This window comes from Capra hircus, chromosome 5 (genome assembly GCF_001704415.2).
Source record: "Capra hircus breed San Clemente chromosome 5, ASM170441v1, whole genome shotgun sequence".
Lineage (NCBI taxonomy): Eukaryota > Metazoa > Chordata > Mammalia > Artiodactyla > Bovidae > Capra > Capra hircus.
Genome location: NC_030812.1, coordinates 110,953,954 through 110,973,365, shown reverse-complemented (window position 1 = coordinate 110,973,365; position 19,412 = coordinate 110,953,954). Strand labels below are relative to the sequence as shown.

The 19,412-nt window shown below is 42.1% G+C and overlaps 1 protein-coding gene across 1 annotated transcript in view; it reads left to right on the top strand.

The window, feature by feature from the left end:
* Positions 1–14,494, top strand: part of SLC25A17 (solute carrier family 25 member 17) — a 47,214-nt gene extending 32,720 nt beyond the window's left edge. Inside the window, exons 5-9 of the mRNA XM_005681098.3 lie at positions 6,220–6,336; positions 7,308–7,453; positions 7,542–7,637; positions 9,783–9,865; positions 13,450–14,494. Coding sequence (XP_005681155.2) covers positions 6,220–6,336; positions 7,308–7,453; positions 7,542–7,637; positions 9,783–9,865; positions 13,450–13,597 — 590 coding nt within the window. The 3' untranslated portion in view covers positions 13,598–14,494. The remainder of the gene's footprint in view (positions 1–6,219; positions 6,337–7,307; positions 7,454–7,541; positions 7,638–9,782; positions 9,866–13,449) is intronic.

Below are 19,412 nucleotides of genomic sequence, written 5' to 3'. Positions count from 1 at the left end.
CTGATTTCCTTTCTGACTCTTACACAGTTTATAGTTACAGTAGATTCTTCCACACCTAAAACAGCTAGCCCGGTATGGTAGGGTGGTTAGCTTTTAAAAAGTCAGTAGAAGTATGGAATGTCATAAATGGCCCATGTGCCTTAAATATTTTATTTTAACCTAAGATATATGAATATATACTTCTCTAATTTTCTGTATGGCCAAGGCATATCCATTCACTGATGGGAGTTTTGTGCTTTTTTTCTGATATGAAAGTGAAAATCACTCAGTCGTGTCTGACTCTTTGTGAACCCATGGACTATACAGTCCACCGAATTCTCCAGGCCAGAATACTGGAGTGGGTAGCCTTTTCCTTCTCCAGGGGATCTTCCCAACCCAGGGATGGAACCCAGGTCTCCTGCTTTGCAGGCGGATTCTTTACCAGATGAGCCACAATAACCTGTGCCTGTAAATGCTCTGTCCACTGCAACAGATATGACCAACATAAACAGGTTTGAGAAAAGGCGTAATTCACCCTTGGTAAGCCTCGACCCCCGTGGGACGGAAGTGAAAGAGCATGGGCGCACTAGAGCGCAGCCTCCAGGCCGCAGGAGTCAGTGCGCCCTGGCCTCTGTCAGAATGTCCGTAAAGGGAGAGAAACACAGGTTTATCTGGTGAGTCCAGTATGTGGAACTGGTTAAAAGAGAGCCCACGGTGTTAATATCATTCTCATTCATTTATTAATACATTCTGAACTGTTTTCTTGAGAGTGTGAGAAAAGAATGGAATTGACGTACAGTTAGAACCCCTGGGTCTGCGCGGATCGCGAACATCATCTATTACACGTCTTGTCAGAGAAGCGGCTGAGAACTGCTGTTCTGAGGTTCAGTCCCTGCCGCCTGCTGATAGGAGGACGTCACAGCGCCCTCAGCAGAGAAGACACTCCCCGCCTGGTACACGTGCAGGATGAGGGTCTCCCTACCGGATCTGCCGCGGCGCCGCCTCCCTCCCTAGCTTGGCCTCCCTGTGCCTGTCCTCCCAGGCTGTGATTCTTCCTCGCCAGCTGCTGTTGTCAGCCTGAAGCCGTCTTACTGCTCTTTTTTGTCTCGTTAACTCCTATTCATCCGCTCATGCCACCTCCTCTTCAGGAAGCCTTCCCTGTTTCTCATACCCACCACCCCCAGGTTTTATTCTGCGTTAGGTGCCCACCCTCTGTGCTTCAACTCAGTGTATACCTCTTAAGTGCTTACTCTACTGGATAACAGTAGTCTGCAAATTTGTCTTTTATCTTTTACTAGACCCTCCTTAAAGGCCGAAATTACTTAAAAAAACCCTTTGTATATCTAGTACCTTAATGCAGTGACTGATACACAGAAAGTGCTGATTAAATGTTGAGTGAATTAAATTTTAAATGTTGTTTAAGTCAATTCAAAGGACTGCAGTCTTCCCTATTTTCCTAAGTGGCAACACTCATCTTCTAGTTGCCCTACCAAGAGTCTTGAATTCATCCTCTTTCTCTCTGACCCCACCCCCAGTCCATGAACGAATCCTATTTCCTGTTTCTTCATATGGTATCTAGCAGTTAGCCCCTTTCCCCTGCTTGTACTACCTGAGCCCAAACCACCATTGAATCTTGCCAGGATTATCCTCAGAGTCTCTTAACTGATGGCCTGCTTCCTTCTTTGTCCCCTTCAATACATGTTCAACACAGCAGCCAGTGTGATCACACCAAAACGCAGATGGATTGTATTATTCCTCTGTTCAGAGGCCTCCAGTTGCTTCTCTTCTCACTCAGAATAAAAGCCAGAGTCCCCAAAGCCCAGTTTGTCCTGCCCACCTATCCTTGCCCCTCACACCACTACAGCCACACCGGCCTCTTCTCCCCGAACTGTCCCAGAATACTTCTCCCTCGGGGCCCATGAACTTGAAGCTTTTTCCTCTTGCTGGTTCCTGCGTGGTTAGCTCCCTCACCTCCTGTAAAGTTTTTCTCTGAATGGCTACACTGTCTAAAATGGAGTCCCTTTCTACCACCAAAACTCTTATCTCCCTTCTCTGCTTAAATTTTCTCCTTAACTTTATCCTCTGACATACTACGTATTTTCCTTGTTTATCCTGTCTTACACTATTAGAACATACACTTAACAAGGACAGAGATTTTCATTTTTTATGTACCTGTTGTATCATCAGCACCTACTTAGCACGTAACATTGTATGGAAAAACCCAAACGAATTTTTTGGCCAACCCAATACTAAACACACAATACATATTTGATGAGTAAACCATAGGTGACCTACTTGCAGGTCATAAACATTTGCTTCTCCTAAAATACACATAAAGTCACTTAAGAATTGCTAATTGGGCTTCCCTGGTGGGGATCAGTGCCAATGCAAGAGACTCGACTTCTATCCCTGGGTCAGGAAGATCCCCCGGAGAAGAAAATGACAACCTACTCCAGTATTCTTGCCTGGACAATCCCATGGACCGAGGAGCCTGGCGGGCCACAGTCTGTGGGGTTGCAAAGAGTCAGATACAACTTAGTGACAGGCTAACTTTTTACTCTTCAATTCATATCTCAGGTAAAAAAACATCTACTGGCTAGTTTTATATGTTTCCACTTGCTTTAAGAAGGTAGATTTAATACCAATAAGAATAAAATTTCTAACTGCTCTTGGAAAGAATAGACTTTTTGGGGTGATAGTGAATTCCTGTCTTTTGAGGTTTTCAAAAAGAAAGTGAATAATCACCAGACCACTTGGTGCTTGAATTAGGTCCACAGGGAACATGTGACTGTGTCTAGAGATACTTTTGGTTGTCACAACTGGAGGATGCTACTGGCATCTAGTGGCTAGAGGGCCAGAGACACCGCTCAACACCCTGCACGTCTGCACCCCCGCCCCGCCCCCGGCGTGTGAGTGGCGCAGGTGAGAGGCCCTGGAGTAAGTGATTCCTATAGTCCTTAATGATTCTGAGATGCTTTGATTATAGGTCCTCTCTTTTTCTGAAGGTAGGGAATTCCTTGGAAATGACTGTTATGAGTTTTAAACTTCTCCTCATAACATGTGTTTATCTCTTAATGCCTACGAATTTTTGTTTGTTTGGCTGCACTGTGGGGCTTGTGGTATCTTAGTTCCCTGACCAGGATGAACCCCTGCCCCCATGTGGAAGCACCGAGTCCTAACCACTGGACCCCCAGGGAATTCCCCAGTGCCTGCGCATTTCTACCGTTAGAACAGCTTTTTTCTCTTCCTTCTGTGAACCCAGTCATTGTATTACAATCACTGTAGGAATGAGTTACATTATCTCCCAGGAGAACTAGGCACAAGTACTATTGTTATTCCAGTTCTGCTAGAAACTTAGATTTGTTACTATATATTGTATTTTCACAGGAAAAACCCATGTAGCTTAAAACCCTGGGGAAGAATTTGAGAACAGAACCTTACAGATAACATAAATGAAGATACTTGGCATTTTTATGAAATTGGAATTTTTGTCAATAACTCTTTTTGAGTGCCAATGGTATTATCATTGTTGTGACAATTGAAATTAATTTCCTGCCTTTAGGCCTTAAATCTGGTAAGGCAGGCTTGTTCCTGCAGTGTATCAAGCCGCATTCCTTTGTAGGGAGCCAACTCTTAGACTGGTGGCCTTGATCGGCCATTCTCTTGCCTCAGCGGTCATTGCAGACGTTCCCCAGAAGAGCACCCAATTAAGGTTCTCTGTTTTTGTTTTCTGTCCTTAACTCAGGAGACTCACTGCTAATAAAACTTCATTTTCAAGATTTCAGAAGTAAATAGCTGTGTTCCAATTATTCCCTGAATCAGTGAATGATTTTAGTATGTTCAGTTGCTGTTCTTCATCTCTTAATTTTGATCGTGTTTTCCTGTAAATTATTTTTCTATGAAAAAAGAAAGAGAATAGAATCACTCGAATTGGAAAGAGAACGGTCTCCTATTCTTAAGTAGGTAAAGTATTGGTATTCTCATCTTAGAGCTGAAATAACGCCCATAACTTGGCACTGGTGAAATTTTCTACACATAAATAAGCAGACAGCTTTCTTTATTCTGCAGCTATACCCATCGTGCCTTAGTAAGAGCTGAAATCACTCATCATATTCTTTTGCAGCTGGTTTTTCCTCCACAGAAAAATGTCCTTTGCTTGCTTATATAGGGTGCAAGTCTTTATCTTGGATCCTCAGGTGTTTTCTAGAATTCATAAAATGAAAGTGGTTAAAAAGTAACCTCTCCATCTATTTGGCTTAGAGTATGAACAAAGATCTTCTCAGATAAAAAGCTTTGAAGTACAGAATGTTCTTACAAGGACTTTATATTCTCTTCTTTAAATGATATAATGCATTTTTGTACTTGACATTGTCCTTAGAATCCTCTGTCTTTCCACTCATGTGGGTAATGGGATAATGTAAGCAGAATCCTGAATAATGGCTAAATCTTCATCTTGGCTGCATTTCCTCTGACCTGTTCTGTGTGTGCCTGCCTCTCGAATAGCACATGAAGGGAATTTTGATTTCCAAAGCATTTCTCTAATGGGCGACCTATTTCGTTTGTTTAGAAAGGTGTTTGCACTACAGTACCCACAGAAGCTTGTGATCTCGGGTTCTGAGCTTGCCTGTCTTCATCTAAATCAAAAGCAGCAGACTGCTCAGTAGTACTTTCCAGTCTGATTTTTCTGACTGTTGGTTTTTTTGTTAAGCGGTGTGTACATTATATTGAATAGGAATACATTATAAAGTCTGGGCAAATGAGTGTGTATTGGTACTCTTTTATCTTGGCCTCTTGGGCACTGGTGCTCTTTTAAAATGAGACTTGCAAGAATCTTTAGTTGAGGCTTTTTCAGATTATGACCAGTATCTTGACAATGTGTGAAGATGTTGAGTCCTAACTAAAGATGGCTCCTGGTGTTCCATGAAAAACTAACAGATACAACTCATCAAATGATAATGCCTTTTGAGAAATACCTTCTCATAATGTTCCTAAGAGAGAGGTGCCAAAATGTCTTGCATTCCACTAATGAAAATTCAGGATTCAGATTTCCTGGCATTTTCACCAAGTTTATTAACTTTGGTGTTATCTGTATAGTATGTTTGAAATTCCTTAAATCAAAACATCCTTAATCTTGCTTTGTTGCTGTGGTGGTGGTTTTGTTTTTGATTGCACCATGCGGCTTGCGCGATCTTAGTTCCCAGACTAGGGACTGAACCCATGCCTCCTTCAGTCCGGGTCCTAACTACTGGACCCAAGGGAATTCCCAATCCTGTTACTAAATGATTTCTCTTCTTCATGAGTGTGCCTCTCACTTCTTCTGAGTGTGGCCCGATAGCTTGGTATATGGTTGTTTGCTGAGTTTGTTCATTAGTTTACTTGTTAAACATTTATTTAACACACATTTATAAAGTATATACTGTGTGTCAGGCACTTTTATTACAAGTCTGTCTGGTATTTTTCTCTAATCATTTCAGGACTGATGAGGAATATCTTAATATCTCAAGATGGTGCTAAAATTGGGATCGTGTGTTTTCAAAACAGAAGCACCTGGCTCATTGTATTGTTCCACTCTGAGGCCACCTTGGGTGGCCAAGATCCCCATCCTTAAGCTTGTAAGAATCACGATGCTTGTGAAGCTGTTGCAGGTATTTTTGTGATGGTTCATAACGACTGCTTGCTGCCTGCCTGTCCTAATTCCCCAAGTGATGAGGAACTCTTCTGTGAGCCTCTAGTCCCTGTCGAAGTCCTTTCAAATGTCACACTATCTCCCACCTGTCTTTTATAATACTGGATCCATACTCACTTAAAACCCTGTGAGCTACTTACATGAGAGTTGTAAGGTGTGTGTTCTATGTGATATTGTCATGGACTTATTTAGCATGTGATCAAGAAATCAGTTCCCTCACATGAAAGCTGTTTTTAAAAACTGTGTTTAAAACTATATCAAAATTGCTACTTTGGATGCTGTGTAAATTGACAGATTGCCTCCTAGTGTACAAAGGAGGAAACTCCACACTCTCCTCACTTGGAGAGGTGCTGCTGCCGGCCAGCCCGCTCTGAGCAAGGCTTCTGAATTGCTTCTAACAGTGGTGGCTTGTGTTGTACCTTGGCACAAAGGGACACCTTACCTCAGGTCTCCTAGTAGGTCAGCAGAAAAATAACTGGAACATGGATGTGTTTAGCTTTAACATAAAGGTTACATTTTGCTTTCCCTTTGTCTCGCCCCCTTTCTCTTTACAGGGGTGGTGAATGTGCTGCTCACGACTCCACTCTGGGTGGTAAACACCAGACTGAAGCTGCAGGGGGCAAAATTTAGGAATGAAGACATCGTACCGACCAACTACAGTGGTATCATTGGTGAGTGTCGTTTGGATGTGTTTCTTTTTAAAGGCTCTCTTTTCTCTTTGTATCTGGAATTTATCACCATGATAAAGCTACATTAATGGACAGCCTCAAATCTCAGTGTCCAACAGTAAGCATTTGTTTAGCTCCTGTGTCTGTGGATTGGCAAGGATTTGATTCATCTAAGCTGACTCCAGCCTAGGAGTCTCAGCTCCATGCGTCTCTCTTCCATTTCCTGGGACCAGCCTCAGGATATTCTTCTCTTGGCGACAGCAAGCGCACAAGAAGACACCTCCGATCATACAAGCACATTTCAAGCCCCCGTTTCCATCTTGTCTATTACCATCGTCTTGGCCAATGCACTCCCAATGGCCAAGCCTCAAGACAATGGGTAGAGAAATATACCCGTGGAGTATAGCCCATAGAGTGAAGGTGGGAGGGGATGCATATTTCTGAAGAATAATCTGCTACTTTTTCTCCCCCAGTGTTTTCTTTGGATAAAAATACAAAATTAGTGTCTGATATCTTTGAGCTTCTGCTTTTTAATAGTATTACACTGCCAGGTTCTTCTTTCCCATCTTTCCCTCTTTATAATGAGGACAGTGATTTTCTTAAAAGGCAGTCCTATAAAATGAACTCCAGAGCACTGTCTTATCTTTTTCTGTACTGGCCTTCACTGTGAAACCCATAGGCTGTCGTTCCCCATTCTTTCTGTGTAACACAGAGAGCTTGGTGGTGGAGATGATCAGTACTGAAGAAAACTTGATCTGCTAACCCCAGATTTGTCAGGAGGGGTTGCCAACAATTGAAGTTAGTCTCTCAATAACTCAGTGACTGTCAGTATCTGATGATTCTCCAGAGCAGTTAACGGATTAACTTGTCATTGCCAGAAGGAAATCTTGATAGAATCAGTCTGGCCTGTGTTCTGGGCACGTTGTCTTTCTAGTTAGGGGATTGTCCTCAAAGGTCCTTGACTTCTCGCTTAGATGCTTTTCACCAGATCATCCGGGACGAAGGGATCCTGGCTTTATGGAATGGCACCTTTCCCTCCCTGCTGCTGGTCTTTAATCCTGCCATCCAGTTCATGTTCTACGAAGGCTTAAAGCGGCAGCTTTTAAAGAAACGAACGAAGGTAAGCCCTGATCTTGAAAGCTGCAAACAACCCCTGACACCTTCTCACCGTGCAGACTGACGCAGTTCGTTCTTTCTTTGCCTCGCAGCTTTCTTCCCTGGATGTGTTCCTCATTGGTGCAATCGCCAAAGCAATCGCCACCACGGTCACCTATCCTATGCAGACAGTACAGTCAATCCTGAGGGTGAGTGCTGGGCCTCTCCTGCATTTAGACAGACAGCATTCTAAAATAATGTGGTTTCTCTGCTTGAAGCAGTGTTAATAAAGCCATGGAGTGCTCCAGAGCATTTCTCAGCCACTTTCCCGTTGTTTGATATTTTGCTAACTTGTCAGGCTGTCAGTTGGTTTTCTCTTTGGCTTGGAACAAAGTTTACACTTTGCATTTCGTCGGTCACCTGCTGTCTCAGAAAACCCAGGTGTGGAGGAAGTTCTTTAAAGACCTCAGGAACATAGTGAGTTTGCTTCCTTCACATTCAAGTTGGTTGGCCTGGTGCACAGGGTAGATTTCCCTTTGTAGAATCAGAGATTCATTCAGAAGGAATGAATGATTTAGCTTTTCTGAAGTATTTTCAAATTTCTAGTTTTTCATTCATTTAATTATTTATTCTTTGAAATATTTTTTTAAGTACCCATTCTGCGAGCAGCTGGGGTGCACGTGGTGAATAAAAGCCATGGTCCCTGCCCTTAGGAGTTAACCGAGGAGAGAGCCAACAAGTAGATCGGCATAAATAGGTCACTGCAGATTGAGGAAGAGCTATCGAGGAAGTAAGCCACATTCTGTGATTTAATGGAGAGGGCCGCAGTGGGGATCGTCTCAGATGGCATGATTGGGGTGGGTCCTCTGAGGAGCCCTGTGTAAACCAAGACTTAAAGGAAGGCAAGAACCCAGCCATGCAAAGAGCAGAAGAAAGAGCTTTCCAGGTTGAGGGAACATGGTGTACTAGGAGCTTGATGAATCTTAGCAACGGAAAGGGAGGCCACTGTGGCCGGAGGTGGCTCAAAAGGAGATCAGAAAAGAAGCAGGATGGCTATGAGTGATGACTGGATTTTATTCTCACGGCAGTAGGAAACCATTGCAAGGCTTTAGACGAGAATCATGTGATCTGATTTATAATTTGAGCAGACTACCGTGACTATTCAGGCTAAGAGAAAAGAGAGTTTCAGGTTAGGAGGCTATTTCGGTCACATGTGAGATGCGATGGTGGCCTGGCCTAAGGTGGTAGTGGAAAGGGAGGGATTCACGTTGTGTTTGGGAGAACAAATTCAAAGCACTTAAACCAACGAGTAAAATGGAGGTGTTAATGAAAGTATTTTAGTTTGAAAAGATTATTCCCTTCTGTTAAAAGTATTTTTACCAGTGGACTATTTTTCAATTGGTACTTAATATAAAGAATTTCAGTTGCAGTCAAATAAATGTATTTTGACATTTTTATAATAGAAACATAACATGAAGAGCTTGGACTACAGAGATTCTAACTGATTAATGTTTATCATAACTTCTTAAAAGACTGCAAGCCTTTCCATCAGTATCTAAATCTTCATCCTGGGCATGGTTTTTTTCTTTTGAGGTAGAATTTTCCCCGTGATTCTCTGTAAAAATGAAAATTCTCATGCTTGCTTCATTGAAAAAAAATTCTTATTTTCACTTATTTCATTGAAATATTTCATTTGTTTCATTGAAAAAAGAGGATTAATATAAATACTAAAAAAGCCACCAGGGGCTTCCTTAGTGGTTCAGATGGTAAAGAGTCTGCCTGCAGTACAGGAGATTGAGGTTCAATCCCTTGGTCAGGAAGATTCCCCTGGAGAAGGGAATGGCAACCTGCTCCAGTATTCTTGCCTGGAGAATTCCATGGACAGAGGAGCCTGGCGGGCTACAGTCCACGGGGTTGCAAAAGAGTCAGACATGACTGAGCAACTAACACTTTCACTTTCACATATTAAAAGGGTATTTTTATTACCATGTGCTGTAAGATGTTACTCCAACATAAGTGGAAATTAAGATTAAAAGAAAGTGATAACAGGGCTTCCCTGGTAGCACAGTGGTAAAGCGTCCACCTGCCAAGTGCAGGAGACTCGGGTTGATTCCCCTGAGGAGATCCTGCGTGCTGTGGAGCAGTTAAGCCTGTGCACCACCACTGCTGAGCCTATGCCCGGCGACAGGAGGAGCCCCCGTAATGAGAAGCCCGGCCACTGCAACTAGAGGGCAGCCCACACCCAGCAGCAGAGACACAGCACAGCAAAAAAAGAAACAAGTAAATAAATAAAATTTTTTAAAAAAGAAAGCGGTAACAGATGGTAATTATTTATCTTGTTCCTTCTTCCTTAGTTTGGACGTCACAGACTCAACCCAGAAAACAGAACACTGGGGAGTCTTCGGAACGTTCTCTATCTCCTTCACCAGCGAGTAAGGTGAGCTTGGTAGATGTTTCACATTCTGTCCTCTCTCTTAACAGCCGTCTCTGCCAAGAAGTGGTTGGATTTGCTGATCTTGTATTTTTGCCTTGGCAGTGGCAGCCTGAACGCTTCTCCCTTGCCTGCTGTGCTCAGACATTTCTCATTTAGGAGCTTAGTGACACATGAGAGCATTTCGGGAAATTGTGGAAAAGTTCATGTCCTTGATTCTTCGTTAGTTACAAATATTCAGGATTTCTTCAGAAAGGGAATCCGCCAGTGAAATCCTGCCATTTCCAACAACATGGATGAACCTTGAGTGTTTTGTTAAGTGAAATAAGTCAGGCCGAGAAAGACAGATATTGTGTGCTTTCACTCATATGTGGAATCTTCAGACAGACTCATCGGCGCTGAGAACAGATTAGCAGCTACCAAAGAGGAAGAGGGTTTGAGGGTGGGCAAAACGGGTGAAAGGAGTCAGCTGTATGGTAACAACTGATTTTGGGACCTGTGGTGATGATCACTGTGCAGTGTAGAGATGTCAAATTATAATGCTGTACACCTGAACCGTGGGATTTCCCTGATAGCCCAGTTGGTAAAGAATCTGCCTGCAATGCAGGAGACCCCGGTTCAATTCCTGGGTCAAGAAGATCTGCTGGAGAAGGGATAGACTACCTACCCTAGTATTCTTGGGCTTTCCTTGTGGCTCAGCTGGTAAAGAAATTCACCTACAATGCAGGAGACCTAGGTTCAACCCCTGGGTTGGGAAGATCCCCTGAAGAAGGGAAAGGCTACCCACTCTACTGTTCTGGCCTGGAGAATTCCATGGACTGTCTAGTCCATAGGGTCACACAGAGTCGTGCATGACTGAGCGACTTTCACACCTGAAACAAAGGAGAGTGCTCCTGTAATCTAATATAGAGACTGCTCTGCTGAGTAGTGCTCCATGGATGACATATCCTAAAACCTCTTGTAGATAGAAATAAGCGGGTGTCAGAGAGCCGCAGTCATCATGGGAAAGGGAAGGAGGGTAGGCAGAGGAACAATAGCTGTCATCACAATTACGGCAACAGTGATGACGATGGCGAGAGGAGTTAGCGTTTTTGAGCTATAATGTGGCAGACACTAAGCCAGATGCTTTACTTGGGTAATCTCACTTAATCCTCACAACAGCCCGTTGAGGCAGGTACTGTCGTCATCTCCCCATTTCATTTAAAGAGGAAATCAAATAGGTCAGCACCTTTGAGGCAGAAGCTATTATAACTTTATTACTGTTCCTAGATGTAAGATATTTTAAACTAAGTTTATTATAAAGATAGAATATACTTGGGATAAAAAATTAAAGATAAAGAATTGGTGTAAAGTTAAAAAAACAAAAATGCTGATCATACCAAGTGTTGGCAAGAATGAAGCAACTAGAACTTTCCTCTGCTGGTGGGAATTCAAAATGGCACAAACACTTTGGAATGCAGTGTGGCGTTTTCTTATAAAGTTAAGCATACGCCTCCTATAGACCCAGCCATTCCCTTTCACGATATTTACCCAAGACAAATGAAACATGTCTACACAAAGACCTGTGCATAAATGTTAGTAACAGCTTCATTTGTTAGAGTCAAAAACTGGAAACATCCCAAATGTCCATCATTGAATGAGTAGGTACAAGCTGTGATATACCTGTACAGTGGAATACTATTCAGAAAGGAAAAAGAAATATTGATACATGCAAAAATGTAGGTAGATCTCAGAATAGTTATGCTGAATAAAAGAGATCAGACAGAAGGAATTCATATTGTATGATCCCACTTTTATGAATCCACCTGCCAGTGCAGGAGACGGGAGAGACATGGGTTCAATCCCTGGGTTAGGAAGATCCCTTGGAGAAGGAAATGGCAACCCGCTCCAGTATTCTTGCCTGGAAACTTCCATGGACAGAGGAGCCTGGTGAGCTACAGTCCATAGGGTCGCAAAAGAGTTGGACACCACTGTGTGCACACACACTCATCACTTAAACATAGAAAATGATCTACAGTGACGGCAAAGGGACGTGAGGACACCATCCTCCTGGGGATGATGGATGATGGATACGTTCATGACCTTGAACATGGTGATGGTTCACGGATGTACCCGTCAGTCAAAACTCGTCAAACTGAAGCCATTTAAACTTTAATAAAGCTATAAGTACATGCATGTCTACACTGTTTTCTGACTCTTTTCCAGGAGATAGTCACTATTAACAAAAAGTATATGTGTTTCCAGAATTCTGTATAAAAAACATATTTTTCGCTCCATTTCCAGCCCCCTCTCCTCTCTGGAGAATAGTAGGTGGTGCTGGAAATTCGCGGCTTCTGATCTTTGCTTGGTCTTTCTGGTGACCAGCCCCACCCAAGAGTCCAGCAGGAATCACCTCATTAGAACAGAAGACACTACTGCCACCCAGGACTTAAGGGATTTAGGAGCTCTGTGTCAGGAACTAGAATCAAAGACCAATTGTTAGAATAAAGAAATGTTCCTAGTGTTCTTTTCTCTCAGGAAATTATAAGCAAGAGCTCCTAGAACTCTGCCGGGAACTGAGGACAGGGACTAAATAGATTTTTTTTTTCTGTTATCTCCTAGCAGATCTCACCTAGAGAAACACCAAGGTGGCATTTCTTGGGTTTCTTGGGGGAACATAAGTTAGCCAATGAACTAGAATTTCATGAGTCAAGGATTTTCATTTCTATTTATCACATGATTCACTCCAAATAATAGGTTTTCGCACATAGCAAGTATGTAAAATGTAGAATAGCTCCTGAATGGAGCACTTGACTGACTTTTAATATCTCGGTCCGCATGTGTGCTATATAGAGCCTTGGAGTTGCTGATGAACCAGCAGATGAGATTAATTCAGTCTCAGTAATTAGCTCTGGAGACGTCATTTACTCTGAGCTTCTGTTTCTAGCTGAAGCATTCTTTTCTGTGGTTAGAACAGTCGTTCTAAAGGGCTGGTGTCCAGGCGGGCCTTGTCATCCTCATCACCTGGGAGCTTATTAGCAATTCAGATTCTTGAGTCCCATCCCAGGCTTAATGCTTCGGAAACTCCGTGGATAGAACCCAGCAATCTGTGGTTCACCGAGCCTTCCCAGTGATTGTGACATACACTAAATTTGAGAACCACTCAGTTAAAAGGTCAAATGTACAGAAAGACTCGGGGAGATTTTCATTCCTGTCACTTTCTCTAGTTCTGTTCAGGCTACAATGATCTAAACCAATTGGCAGCTCTCCTACCATTTAGGGACTATTAGGTTGAAATAACTTTGTTGGGAGAGCCTTAAAGTCAAGATCTAAAAGTTCTTTGTTAATCTTAGATGTTGGCATTAAAATGGTTTTAGGATTTTAGGATCTGTACCCTGTCTGTGAGATACTGTCAGCATTCCGCTGATTAATCATGGCTTTGAAGAAATAATCAACTTTTATCAATTCCCAAGCACCTTCAAAGATAAAGTACTTAAGTAACAGAAGTCCATTAATATCTAAAACTTTGATTGCTTCTTTTGATCCTAAGAATAAGCCTTTGCAAACAGTATGTTTCTTTGAAAACCTTTTGTTTTTTCCTCTCCTTTCAGGCGTTTTGGAATTGCGGGACTCTACAAAGGCCTTGAAGCCAAGCTGCTGCAGACGGTCCTGACTGCTGCGCTCATGTTCCTCGTTTACGAGAAACTGACGGCCGCCACCTTCATGGTCATGGGGCTGAAGAGCACGCGCAAGCACTGAGACACCTCTCACCCCCGCCCCCGGCACTCAGAAGTGCTCCAGACGGGGGCAAGTGATTCCACTGTACTTGCCCCTCCCACGGAGAAATCTGCCCTCGCTGGCTTGAGATGCATCTGAGGGTACATACACATGCACGGTTATAGCCAGCTTGACTCCAGCTCGACTCATTGCCAACTCAGCTTTTTTGATGGTTGGTTGAGTCTTGTGGAGGAGGTTGGACCAATGGCCATATGAAAAGCACACACGATCGAAAACCTAAAAATGAAACTTGATGGGGATTTATTGATTTTCCTGAAGGGAATGGACTATTGCTGTCATGTATAATCTTCTCCAGTTAAAGTCTTTTTTAAATTTACCAGCTATTCTCTTTCCCTGAACCAACCCCGCCCGCTGCCCCCCGCCCTCCAGCTTCTACAACCAATTTGCTACCATGTAATTCTCTTGGTATTCTCCTCCTGTATACTTTTGCACGTCTTCATCTTGGTATTTTCCTCACTAAAAATGTTATGACTATGCCACAGGCATGACTATTATTCTTGAGCTTTTTTTCTCCTAATTAAGGAAAGATATCTTCTTTAGTGTGTGAACTATTTATTTTGTGGGGGAAATGAAAATTATTAATTCCAAATGATTCTCTTATAAACTCTTTATAAGCATCACTTATTCTTTCGTATCTGACATAATTAAAAAATATTTATTTTGAATCAACCTTTTCATTACAGAACTTGAGGTTTTGTGTTCACCCATATGGGCCCCAGTAGATTTTAAGCACAAAAGCGATTCTTAAAATTTGCCCTTTACAGTGTTACATTGGGTTTACAACCAGCTGGTCAAAATCACAGAAAAGGGAAAGGGAGCAGGCTGTATATTTTAAGAATAAACTTCTGGTTAAGGTTATTTCTGTTTGAAAATGTTGCTTAGAGTCCTGCTACTCAAAGTGTGGGTCCCAAACAGTAGCATCAACATCACCCTGGGAGCTTGTTGGACACCCCAGACCTTCTGAATCATCTTCTGTGTTTTAACAAGATACTCACGTGATCTGTACTCATCAAAGTTCAAGAGAACTTAGAGCTCCTGACTCCACCGAAGATGCAGTTGGTTTCAATTATGGAAACCAAAGATCGATACTGAAGAACAGGTAGACTAATGTATTAGAGCATCCTGTGAAAAGACCAGAAGTTCTGTCATCATTTATGTTCACCCCACAGCACATGTTCAGGTCGGTAGGACTTTCATTATGTGGTCAACAATGAATTTTGACGTCTCAAGGCACTCAAGAAGCAGATTCTCTTGACATGAGTAGAACAGCAGCTTTTTTAGACTTTATTTTAGCCCCTATATAAAAATGACAGGTTTTTCCTTTATAAGTCTAATTCAGTCAATTAGAGTAATAATGAAGTGTCTATGTCTATTCTATACTAGAACTTAAGTTCCATTTTGAGAGTGGAAATTTATTTTCTCTCTCGTCCCTGTGGTAATTTCAAAATACATGATTATTAGACTAGTAATAATCAACAGATCATTGTGTTGTTCTAGAAAACAAAAACTAAGAGGAATGATAATCTGAGACACTTCTCTAAAAGCTAGAGAATTGGCCCCACTAACTGCTTTTTATTATATGTATATATTTTATATTTTAAAGTGTGTGTGTGTGAGTGTGTCAAGGTGTGAGCAGGGAGCTTGGGGGAAGAATGACCATAAGATACCATATGTATTTTGTTATTATTTTAATTTTGATGTTCACTTTGGAACTTGAATTTTGAGCTCAGGGTATTATGAATTGTTGATATGCTAAAATAATTCCCAAGTCAGGATATATAGTTATATTGGATGTTTATGATGTGAGAATGTATCTGATACTTCTTTTTTTATCTGATTTTGTGAGGGAACAATTTCACTTTGAGGTTTATGTTCCCTGTGAAAGCTGAGCTCACTACGAGTTAATAACTCACCCAGTTTTATAACCTTTGATTGTTAATAAGTTGCTTGAGAAAACTAAGGAGCTGAATTCTATATAAGGGGAATGGAAGACTTTCTTTCTGATTCTTTATGCAGTTTCTCTAGAAAATGAGGATTAAGAACCTTAGAGATTATGTTAGAAAATTTCATCTGTAAGCATTTAATCTGTGCTTTAAAGTGGTTAAATGTCCATTCTTGTCTATTTTACTGTTAAGTTTGAAATGCAGAAATAGGATTTACCATCAGAACATAAGCAGTTGAAGTTAGAATCTTGGGTTTTATTCTCAGCTCTGCCACTAACAAGTTATGTCATCTTGTATTTCAGCTTTTTTATAAGTGGAGGCAATAATACGATCGATCCATCTCAGAGGGTATTTGAGAGCTCATAATGTCAGCTAAATCCCTTTATGATCGTGGGAGAAGGAAGATCCAAGTGAAACTTGTAACAAGCCCAGATTTATATGGCAATTTCCCTTCTTAAAGCTTATACACTTTCTCATTTTATACTCCCAACACCTCTGTGAAATAGGGGGCAAGTAACCATATTCCCACTTAATTAATAAGGAAATTGAGACAGCTATCAAATGACTTGCCTGGTTGGAGCCAGGACAAGAGTTGGGTTTCCTGCAGTCTAGTGTAATGATTACGAGAATGGGTTCTGGAGTTAGACCTAAGTTCAATTCTGGTCTTGCTCTCTACCAGCTGTGGGAACAAGGCAATTGCCAAACTGGTATAAAACTCAGTTTTCTCAACTATGAAATGGAGATGGTGATAAACCTACCTCATAGGGTGATTGTGAGGATTGAATGAGATCATATATATAAATTTCCTAGCACAAGGCTTGCCATATAGGAAGAGCTAGATAAATACTAGTGACGACTATTACTACAGTATTATTATTGATGGAGGATATGACTGAATAGATGTAGCTGTAGTTCAGTGGAAAGCACTCTGGGTTTTGAGTCAGCGCTAGGTTCAGACTTAAAAGCATTGTGGCGTGGAGTCACAGATGTAGAGAATGGACTTGTCACGGGGGACAAGGGTAAGGATGGATTGGGAGATGGGAGATGATACGTGCATACACTATATATAAAATAGATGGCTAATTGGGACCTACTACTCAACTCTCTGTAACTACCTATGTAGGAATAGAAACTAAAAAAGTGGGGATATGTGTATGTATGTAGCTGATTTACTTTGCTATATAGCAGAGACCGGCATGGAACTGTGAATCAACTATACTCCAATGAAGATTAATTTTTAAAAAAAAAGCATTTTAGCCACAGACAAGTAATTTTCTCTCCTTTCTTAGTTTTTATGTGTTTATCTGCCCAGTAGAAATGATTACCAGGCAAGGCTATTTTATGTGTGTGTGTGTGTGTGTGTGTGTGTGTAATTTTTAATTTTTAGAACCAGCCTTGCAAGTAATCACTTCTGTTGGCTGGGTGAAGATGTATATGTGTGAGTGTGTGTGTGCTTAGTGGCCCAGTCATGTCCAACTCTTTGTGACCCCGTGGGCTGTAGCCCTCCAGGCTCTTCTGTCCATGGGGATTCTCCAGGCAAGAATACTGGAATAGGCTGCCATGCCCTCCTTCAGGGCTTGCCCTCCTTCCCAACCTAGGTCCCCTTCACTGCAGGCAGATTCTTTACCAACTGGGCCACCAGGGAAGCCCATATATATGTATGTATGCATCTGGCAGAGTATATGACATGTAAATGTGCTTAATAAATGCCAAGGTTTTCCACTCAGATGTAATTGACATACAACATTTTATTAGTTTCAGATGTACAACGGAGTGATTTCACATACGTATATATTGCAAAATGATCACCACAGGAAGTCTAGTAAACATCTACCACCAAAACATGAACCAGATAAATGCTGTTTAAACCAAGAAAGCCAATTACATTTTACTTTGAGGCAGTGTTTCGTCTTCCCATTTGTTTTAATCGTGAACATTTCTTTTCTGGAAGGCTTTTGTGTACCTCATCAAAAGTGAAGCCAAACCCAGTAATTTTATGTTTTAACCACTACAAGAGTCCCTTGGACAGCAAGGAGATCAACCAGTCAACTCTAAAGGAAATCAACCCTGAATATTCATTGGAAGGACTGATGCCGAAGCTCCAGTACTTAGGCCATCTGATGCGAAGAGTCAACTCACTGAAAAGAGCCAACTCATCTTTCCCTAACACTGGGAAAGATTGAGGGCAGGAAAAGAAGGGGGTGACAGAGGATGAGATGGTTGGATGGTATCACCAACTCAATGGACATGAGTTTGAGTAAACTCCGGGAGATAGTGAAGGACAGGGAAGCCTAACATGCTGCAGTCCGTGGGGCTGCAAAGTGTCGGACACGACTGAGCGACTAAACTGACTGACTAGACAGTAAAGAATCTGCCTTCAATGCAGGGGACCCGGGTTCAATCCCTGGGTTGCAAAGATCCCCTGGAGAAGGGAATGGCAACCCACTCCAGTATTCTTGCCTGGAGAATCCCATGGACAGAGGAGCCTGGTGGGCTACAGTCCAGGAGGTTGCAGAGAGTTAGACACAACTGAGCGACTAACACTTTAGCGACTGAACAATAATCCAACATTCAGATGAAGGCACCCAAACGTTTATCAGTTCATCAGTAAAATATGAACTGGTTCAGTAGCACAGAGTCACTGGCTGAGCTACTGTCTCATCTTGGCTCTCTAGAAAAGCTAAAGAATTGTGACTTCATGGCACCAAACACCGCACGTCTCTGGAGAGCCCTGCTTCTAGGCTGGTGAATTACTTACCTAGCAGTGTTGACTGTCACCAGAATACCAAAGATATACAAAGGCTCACTTGTAGAATATTTTTACATGCAGTAAATGCAATTGATGTGACCCCACAGGATTTTTACTATAGAAATGATTGGACCTTGGGTTAGTGCTTTCTTTATGGGGCATACTGGTAGCCCCTGAAAATTATGTTCCTTGAGACACAAGAGACAAGAAAATAACTTACCATGGACTGCATGAGAAAAGAGAAGATAGAAAATAACTATAAAGACAGAGTGGAGAGGAAATTAGGAGACAGATAAGAGGGTCAGGGGGAGGCGGGGACAAGGCACCAGTGCCTAGCATAGCACTCAAGGAAACATGCTCCAAAAATGCTCATAGACGGCAGTAAACTGTGGAACCCAGCAAATGAGACCCAGTCTGGGGAAAGGGAAGGAAAACTTGGTCTGGCACTAACTGTGAGAATGGGTGATGGAATTTCTGTGTGTAGTTCAGTTCAGTCGCTCAGTCGTGTCCAACTCTTTGCAACCCCATGAATCGCAGTACGCCAGGCCTCCCTGTCCATCACCAACTCCTGGAGTTCACTCAGACTCACGTCCAGAGTGCCTGGTAAATGCCAGGCACAATGAACTTACATATATCTTGATACCTTTGTAATAACTCTAAATACATGAGATTGATTCCCATTAACAGATAAGATAGTTAAGGCTTCAAGGGTAATTTATCTGTGGTCATTCAATGATTGAGGGTCAGAATTTAAAATTTAGGCTGACCCCAGAACTTTCTACATTGCCACAGCACATTCTTCAGATGTCCCTAAAAGTAAGCCTTCTGAGCGAGTGTGTGCATTCCCTTTTCAAACCTAGAGGAACATATGATTGAAGATGGGTAACTCTTTCTGTAATGACCTGTCTGAACCTCTGTATGATGCTGCAAGGCTCAAGGGAAGCCTGTGGCCTCTGAATCCAAGGGTGGCTCCATCAATCCAAGTCTTTCTCCTATGCTTGTGGAGATTAGGAATCAGCTCTTCCTGGAAGCCTTTCTGGAATTTTGTGTCCTCCTACCCACCCACCTCCAAAGACTCGTGCAC